The following is a 9,272-nucleotide window of genomic DNA, read 5'->3' as shown; positions in this document are numbered from 1 at the left end:
GATTGTGTATTTGTCATATTGAAGACAACCTCAGAGGCACCAATTATGTTGGTGTTGCATTAAGGAAGAAAAATTCAAGACTTCTGTTTAGATTAAGCCCACCAAAAGGCAAGCACAAGTTTGAATTCTTCACCTTTTCCCTTACATCTTCTGTCTCTCTGTAGTTTGTGGTTTCCGGCTTGTCTGTAGCCTATTTGTGGTACAAATCTGACATGTTTCTATTACCTGTGGTTGTCTTGTTCCTAATAAAGAGCTTTGTTTTGGAATTTTGAAAAGCACAGAAAAAATCACCCAGGGGAAGAAGTAAGGGATATTTTTAGGATATTTTAACAGTTTACAGGGAGTTACTCAGGACTCTCAGCACTGGCAGAGTGTCATGTACTGTAACTCTACAAACTTGGGCCCTGATATTTGCATGGCATACATTTTACCTGATGTGCCAACTTTATAACCCCACAACGAGTTTCCTCAAATAATTATAAATTAAAAATAGTACAGAAGAAATGATCAGGAGGATAGCTTTCACATCAGATAGCCATAAACTCTGGCTCTTCTATTGATGAGTAGAGATGCTGGCCAACGTATTTAACCTTGGGAACCTTAGTTGCCTGTGAGTTGAGTCCATTTTTATAGAATTGTACTGAACAAAATGTAATGTAAATGTATGAAACCTGAGAGCTTGAGGTCTATGTAAGAAACATTAATAATGAAAAACAGAAAACTTCAAGTTGTGTATTTTTTGAAAGCATATTACCTTCAAAGATCTCACTGAGACAAACCAGCTTTATTTTTATATATTACTTGACCTAAAAGATTATTAAAATACTTACATCTAGAAAATGATTTTAGATCTATGCTATATTTCTCCATAATTGAGCACACATGCTGCATGGGGTATTTTGGTAACCTACAGAACAAAACTTAGGAAAATTAGAAAATTCTCCATGCGATTCAGATCTCGGATTCTTTTAATATTCTATTAAAACAACATATCAATGAAAACTGGGAGTCAGTTTTATCTTAATACAGTTATGGAGTGTAAAGACTTGTAAGTGCAAAGGAGACTGTTATTTTGTTAATAACCAAACAACGATCGTAGACTATTAATGAGATACCAATCTCATGAAGGAGAATGTCTGGAAATTGCTGTAATTGAAAATGTTGCTAAGGAAAATGGTTGACTAAGAGGTTCCAGGCCTTTTGTGCATTTTCTCCTTTCTGCGTCAGAATAGTAACTCTTAACCCGGAAAGGTGAATAGGACTCAGACTGACAGTGCCCCTCCCTGATGCAAAGCAAACATGGGGGAAAATACCCTCTTTACAGACATGATTTGGTGCATACATTACTATAATACACTCTTTACAGGCATGAGCTTCTGCTGCTAAATCTTCTATCAGAGCAGGCATTCTGGGGCATGTGGAGGAAGGGTCTTAAGCTTACCTTTTGTTTGTTAATGTGCTTTCACAGTCAAAGTATGAGAATTAACACAGACTGGAATACCCTTGAAGAAAGACATTTATCTTCTTATTTTCTCCGGTGGAGGATTGTTCAGAAGCGAAGGAGCATCAGCCTCACTAACAAATCTCCTGCTGCCCTAAATAGTTTTTACAGTCTTTTTTTTAAAATAACACGAAGTTGGGCAATATCACTGCCAGACCAGCATTCCTCAGGAATCTTGTTCTACTATGACAGGATAGAAGCATCTCTAATACAAATCAACAGTATTATTTCCAAAGTAAGCACTTTAAACGGTGGCTTGAGCAAGAAAAGACAAGTTTGTTGAGCTGCATGCTCTCACAGTTGGTGTGAGATGAGCCTGCAGATTGCATTGCACTGTGCATTACTGCTTGTTTGGATGCATTTTCAATTGCACTGAACAAACAGCATGAGATGTTTGATGAGTGTTAATATGCAAGATGCCACAATTAGGTGTGATTGTTCTTTTAAATTACCCTGCTTCTTTTGTATTCTTCCTTTGATCTCTCACAGTCAGGGAGAACAACATTTGTAATTTAAAACATATTGACTTTGACTCAAAAATTTATTTACACATTGTAAATGCATTGTGAGCTGAAACATATAGTTAGATGGGAAAATATCGTTGGTCTATAAAAAGAAAAAAACTGTGCCAATTTCAGTCTCTTTTGCATGTGATATATCAGGGCTCTTTTCCTACTAAATTCTTGACGTTAAGTTTACAGTAACTTTCTGTAAATGCTATATCCTTTAAAATTTAAGAAATGGCAAGAAACCTGAACTTATGAGGAGGTAGAACTTAAATACATTTTTTCTGCATTATTCACTATTATTCATTTGGTACTTCCTTTTATTTATTTTCAACACATACAATCATTCTAACAGCTTGATCTTCTGTTCACATACTGACAGTGTTCAAAAAAAGGAGTCTGTGAGGTATGGTATCCTGATTCTGAGTAGGTTTGTTGACTGGTTCTCTGGTTACTTAATATTATTAAAGTATCAATAAAAAATTTTACATATAGCCTACATTGCTGAACTGACACTGTAGCATACATTGCTTCAAAACTGTGTATATGACAAAGCCTGTTTCTACACCAGTATATGCAAAATCAGTCAGCAAGCCCCCCCAATAACCTAATAGTCACTATTCTACCCTTAGCTTGACATCCAGCCACGACCCTCTCTCGGTGACGTTCAACTTACCTGACTCTCACCACTCTTAATGTTACTATCCTTTGTAAAACATCTAGTAATCACTTTGTCTGTTGACACGTTCTTACTAATGATTTATTTTCATTTTGTTCTGTCTAGGATATAGACCCACAGCTAACTGGATTTGATTCATACGAGGGAAATCTACATCAATGGCCACTCTCAACGCATTGCTACCGTGGAAAACAGAATGGTCAATAGGAGATGCTCTGATGAATAGTGATGATTGAAGATGCGGCATCAGTCTGTGTGAAATCAATGGGAGCTACGTGCTGCATGAAGATCACTCTGAGCTTTCCATAAGAAGCTCATGTTTGAGAAACTGGAGCTGCATTCCACCATAATTCCATCTTCCTCCAGTGGATACAAATATATTTGCCTTGTTGTACAAGACAGATAGGCAACTAATGTGGGACCATGGCACTTCCCAGATGCATGTGGACAAATTATGTTTGGAGAGCCATGATGGCATGTGTGGTCCACAGGGGATCGAGTACCCCGTTGACTCTCTGCTTGTTGGGATGTTTGCTACAGACTTTCCACGGACTCTCTCAAAAGTTGGATGATGCAGACCCATTGGTTACTACTAACTTTGGCAAGATAAGGGGAATTAAGAAAGAACTCAATAATGAAATTTTGGGGCCTGTCATTCAGTTTCTTGGGGTTCCATATGCCGCACCCCCAACAGGTGACCATCGATTTCAGCCTCCAGAACCACCGACTCCCTGGTCTGATATCCGGAATGCTACCCAATTTGCTCCTGTATGTCCCCAGAATATCATTGATGGCAGATTACCTGAAGTTATGCTTCCTGTGTGGTTCACTAATAACTTAGATGTAGTTTCATCGTACGTGCAAGACCAGAGTGAAGACTGTCTGTATTTAAACATCTATGTCCCAACTGAAGATGGTGAGTTCATTGCAGGAACACAGGGAGATATGTGTATTTATTTTCTACTCTAAGTCCTAACAATATTAATTTATTGTTCTGGTAGAATGCATGGCTTTCCCTGTTGGCATGTAGACATATTTTACATGCTTGCATGCTGCTCCTTTTTTTTTTTTTCTGTGTGTGTGTCGGTGTATCCGTTCTTATTTTTTCACTGTGCCTACTCAGTTTTTTTCTTCCACAGCACGTATATTTAGGTAGAAATGGGCTCCTAATTTCCATTTCCTACCAAATGACTCCTGAGAAGATGCATCAACGTTTCCTCATTGCATGTGCAGGCTTAACAAATTGGGGCTCTTTGGCACTCAGTAAAAGCAGGAGTATCCCAAGTTAGATACTGGTGTTGCATGTTCCGGCGGTCTGTGATAGAGCGCCATGTTATTTTCTAGTCTTCTATTCATTTTTCAGTAAAAAGAATATCCAAGGAATGTGCCAGAAAACCCGGCAAGAAAATATGTAGAAAAGGAGGTATGTATGAAAGTGAAAATGAACACGATGGATAAGTTTACAGAGGAAGAACGGTCCTCTCCCAAAAGATGCCTTGCTGATACTGGGGAGTGAGCATTAGGTGACTGGTCAGGAAAGCCAGCCCAAGCTGAGCAGACAATACTGGGAAAGCTTCTTGCTGTCACCTGTGTTCTCCTATGGGCCATGGCCCTATGGATGTGAATTTTTGCAGAGACTTTACTTATAGAGTGAAAGATACCTCACTCTTACGAGGTCTAAGGAAGCCAAACAGCACTGCCTTTACAGATGGTCAGTTTTGGTGCCTGTACTGTTCCTGAATATGTAAAGATGTGCAACCTACTTCGGTATAATCAGTTCGGTCAAAACCTTTGTTTTCTGCTGGGATTTTCCTAGGTTCTCCTGCATATCTCATGAACTTTCCAACCATAAGGGTAACTTGGCGACAGCTACAGAACAGTTACTATTATTAAGTGATGATGATTCCCCCCCCCCAAATAGTCATTTTCTTTTTAGTTACACTTCTAGAAGAAAATTAGATATTTTGTTCTTCATGTGAAATATTTACAGTCTTCAGATGTCTTTAGCATTTATATATTTATGTTAAACAGTTTAAAACATGGGGAAGAACGTGATTCAGAAGCTACAATTAAATCAACCTTCAAATCATCCTCCAGCCAGATTGAGGAAATGTAGACACTGACAGCTGCAAATGCGCATTGAAATGCAGCATGTCCCCTGCTTCATTTCTATATACCAGTCAGTAAATCACTCATAGGAGTGTATGATTTTCTACAGCAGTAAATCTTCTAAGTGTTATTTTGACCTTATTCATAACTTGATAGAAATTTCAATCTTCCGACAGAAGTCACATTAACATTCCGGTGATATGTATCCCCTCTCTGTATGCACAGGTCAGACTTCATTAGGACATCTTCATGGGGATGGAGGTGTCTACATGATGCTTCTTTATGAGATTGTGTTATATGGAAGACACTTAGGTTAACAAAATTATCAACCTGACATCAGAAGTATTTGCTTTAAGTTGCTTGGGAGACATAGACTTGGGTCTTGATTTTGAAAATCTTTAGGCCGTAGTGTGGGTCAAATGCATTGTATGCCTGAGGAGATTTTTGGAGGAAACAGAGTGTTTTTAAATAACTAAAGGAAAGTCATCTTTTAGTTTTACAATGAGAATAACAGCAGTGATTTACATGCCCTCAACTAATGAATAAAGCTGCACAGGTTGTTATTATGCTTATAAGGCACATGTAATTAGCTAAGTGACTTTCGCCTCCTATCACAAAGCTGTTGATTCACAAAGTCATACATAAAGATGATGTTGAAGAATGCATAAATAGAGCATCACGCATAAAACTAACTGTGATTAAGAAAAACAGAGACAGGCTCCAAAAGCTAAAGTAGTAAGCAAGACAATGACCTTTCTTTGTATAGGACTTCTTCCAGCAAAAAAGGCTTAGTGGCAAATTCCTTTTCTCTGTTCCTTGGTTTGTTGGTTCTACATGCTTATCAGAGAGTTGGCAAAGAGCTGGGTAGGCTGGCCTGTTTACTTTGGCAACCTTTGAGCTAATTTATAATTAGATTGGGACAATGTCTACAGATGCCCACTGACTGTGTGCTGCTATTATGTAGTATATTATTAATTATGTATAATTAAGCACTATTTAACAATTCTTTTGTTTAGGAACTTAACATATCTTATAATTAAAGAAGACCTGCTCGCTTTTAGTTGATTACTTTTTACCCTAGATCTGAATAGCTAATAATTTAAGTGTAATATTTTATACAACTAGTAGGTTATAGAAACACAAACTAACATTTACATTTGACTCTTAGTGAAGTAATAAAAAGGTTCCCTAAATTTTTAGTTTTATATTTATTTTCTACCATGAAAGGATAATTTCAGCCAATTTAAGAAAATTGTAAGTCTACACATGCTGCCAAGCACCTGACATCCCAGTACTTGGGAGTTAGAGGCAAAGCAGGAGGATGTAGGTTTCAAACACAGCTGTAGCTATAGAATAAACTGGAGGCTAGCCAATGTTTCATGTGCCCTGCCATAAGAAACTACAAAACAAAACACATGATTAAGAAAGAGATAGAAGAAAATATCATTCTTTGTTTAGAAATTATTAGTAGTTATTAAACTAAGCTATGAATACATTAAATGTACCCTACATGTGGACTATGAGTTCTTGAGTGGTGTTGTAGATGGTCTTCGACAATGGTTCAGAAACTGGGTAATAGTTGTGTTCTATTTGGTCCAAATGCTAGTTTCTGCCTTGTCATTATTTACCTCTTGTCTTTTAAATATATAGCATCATGGCAGAGGCAGATGGGACCAATTCCTGGGCCAGTCCCACTATAGTCTGGGCATATTGTATGCACTCAGAACTATTTCTTAATTGCCCATTATAAAGATGTAGTAATCAAGTGAGTTGGTGATAAATGAGGCAGACAAAGAACTCTCTTCCCAGAGAGCTTGCATTCAAATGACTTTGCAAAGAGCAACACATTTTCTTTTCTTTGATCTGTACAAAAGGAAGAAAAATTTCTCCCTCCAGGAGATGTCACATTTTATTTTTAAAATACCTTTTGCAATACTTTCCTCTTCATTTGAAGTTAAGAATACATTTTAAAAAATAACATCAAAGGGCTGTCTTTTGTTTTAAAACAAATCTCTGTTGCACATTTTAGTGTATCTTTTTAATATGTCCCATGATAGTTTTAACTATATGTTAATTGCTTTCTAGATAGTCTAGACATTACCTTCTGTTCATTTAAAAATTACAAAGAAAAAAGTGAATTATTAAAAGTAGATGCTGTTGCAGAACACTTGGATACATCAGTGACATAGAAGCTGAAGTTCTGAGTGTGAAGAAGATAAGGCGTTTTCATGGTTTATTCATTTAATCATCACAACAATGTTCTGAGGAAATTATACCAGCGTTCTTGCACATAGCATTTATTATATAGAGTAGGTTCTGTTAAACTACTTCATGCAGTAAAAATGGCTTAGACAGTAGGTAATACAAACACAAGGATCTGAATTCTGACTCCAAGCACCATAGAAAAGCCAGGCATAATGACATGTGTCTGTAATCCTTCCTGGTAAGATAGAGGACTCTCCTGACCTCATTGGCTGATGAGTCCAGAAAATCTTGATCTCCAGTGCTGGTCATCTGCTTTCACATCCATTCCTGTCCCTTCCCCTCTTTCTTTTTTATGTTTTTCCTTCTTGCATTCTCAAGCATATCCAACAACTTAAATTCTGTTTCTTCACAATATTTTTCAAATTCAGACCTTACATCAGTTGAATTTGATCAAGTTAACAGAAACAACTTATTTGGAAAAGTGTGCACACAATCTATTCTAGTAATGTTTTCGTTGTTTGTATTTTTGCTGTTTTTTTTTTCCCTAGAGTTTTTAAAACTTTGTTCTTTCACCTTTCTCATACTTGACATGCTACGTATTCTGGTCTCTCCCATTTTACTTTCCTAATTCTTTCCCATTCTCATCAATCTCTCTCTCTCATCTGATAATACTCTTTATTCTATTTAATACTTTGAGTTTTGTTTGCCCTCTCACAGAGTTTAATATTATTCAATCCTATGCAGGATTTTTAGTGCCAGGGCTCCCAACCCAGAATATTCCCCTAGAAAGCTATACAGAGGTAGTGTTAACTCACTTCAATTTCCCTGTTCTTCTAGGTTTCTTCCCTGTGAGACTTGCTAACAAACAGTGAGGTGGTCAAATATCAGGCAGTAAATACATAAAGAAGAAACAGGAGACTAGGCTCTATAAACACATTGATTGGCTCCTGAGTCTGGGGCATGCAGTCCTGTGTTCTTCTGGAAGCTGACTGTTATTTCTATAGCTCTCAGGAGATGAATACAAATTTTGATTTTTCTAGTTGTGATATTTTGTAACTCTACTTCATTTCTCCTCCTTTTTGTTACGTGGGCATCTTTATAGACGACTCTGCTGTAATTCCTCCCAGCTTAAGCGTGTTCCTGATTTTCAAAAGTATTTGACTTTTATGAGGCTTGCAGGGTTTAGTTGAGGTCATCTGTAATGCAGCCAAGAACATATCAAGCAATTTTAGGGTTTATTTGGTTGGGTGTTTAGCATAGGGGCTGAATTGACTCCTATCATCATCGATTTTTCAAGATTTTAGTAGGATTTATATTCCAGAATCATATTCCTTCTGAATCAATATTTCTAAATCCTTCATTCATTTAACAAATATGTATTGATTGATAGCTGTGTTGCAATAAGAATTATTGTCCTAAGTTCAGAGTTTCATTAGTCAACAGGAAACCATTTTATTTTAACCTGGAATCAGCTAATGAAAATTTTTATTTAATTGAAAAGGAGTTAAGAGGGAAAAGAAGAAGCAGAGTAATGAGAAGCTCTGTGGATGTATGAAATGAAGGCAATTTTTTAAAAAGGATCCTCAAGATTGTCTCTATTTAAAACTTAAAACTAGGGTTCTGTCTTGTATATTTTCTGAAGAGTTCAGAGTGCATATAGGAGGCCGGGTGAATGAAGGAAAGCTTTGAGATTCAAGAAGTCTGGACTTAATTTTAAAAGACAGCTGACACATTGAGAGAGGGTAGTAAGAATATAGAGATGCATAGAGAACAGAAAAAACTACTAGTGCACCAAGACCTGAAAGTTACCTACTCAGAACAGAAGATCAATGGAAATTTTAGTTTCTTTGTGTTTTGAAGAACATACTTATTGGCATTTTTTAACCTGTTATGAAGTCCTGATCTTACACCACAGAATAATGCATAGTCCATTAATTAAGATGAAAAGGGAAAATACAGAGTTATTTGGGGCTTAGCATGGTAGGAAAATGCTGTTTGATTTTGGCCATCATAAATTAGAGTTGATCATTACTCATCTACAGGTAAATATCAAGGAACCAGTATTCTGGACCAACAACATTGATCATATTTAGCAAAGAGTGTATGCTGAAATGTTTTAGAATTACTACAATAGACATGGTAAAGGAAACCAATGAAAATTGAGAAGCAATAATGTTGCAGTAAATATTTGAATGATGGCTTAACCTTTTATCAGCGCCAGCAGTCTCACTCCACAGGAGATGCTCTACTGCCCGTAAAAACATAACTCCAA

The 9,272-nt window shown here is 36.8% G+C and overlaps 1 protein-coding gene across 1 annotated transcript in view; it reads left to right on the top strand.

Annotated features, from left to right (window-relative positions):
• Positions 1-3,109: 3,109 nt before the first annotated feature.
• Positions 3,110-9,272, top strand: part of NLGN1 (neuroligin 1) — a gene marked incomplete at both ends in the record, with an annotated part of 229,416 nt that continues 223,253 nt past the window's right edge. The window contains 2 exons of the mRNA XM_080929452.1: positions 3,110-3,602; positions 4,050-4,109. Of these exons, the coding sequence (XP_080785578.1) occupies positions 3,110-3,602; positions 4,050-4,109 (553 nt within the window). The remainder of the gene's footprint in view (positions 3,603-4,049; positions 4,110-9,272) is intronic.

Source organism: Micromys minutus (assembly GCF_963924665.1).
Source record: "Micromys minutus genome assembly, chromosome: 15".
Lineage (NCBI taxonomy): Eukaryota > Metazoa > Chordata > Mammalia > Rodentia > Muridae > Micromys > Micromys minutus.
Note: the sequence above shows the minus strand (reverse complement) of the source record. Positions and strands in the feature narration are given on the sequence as shown.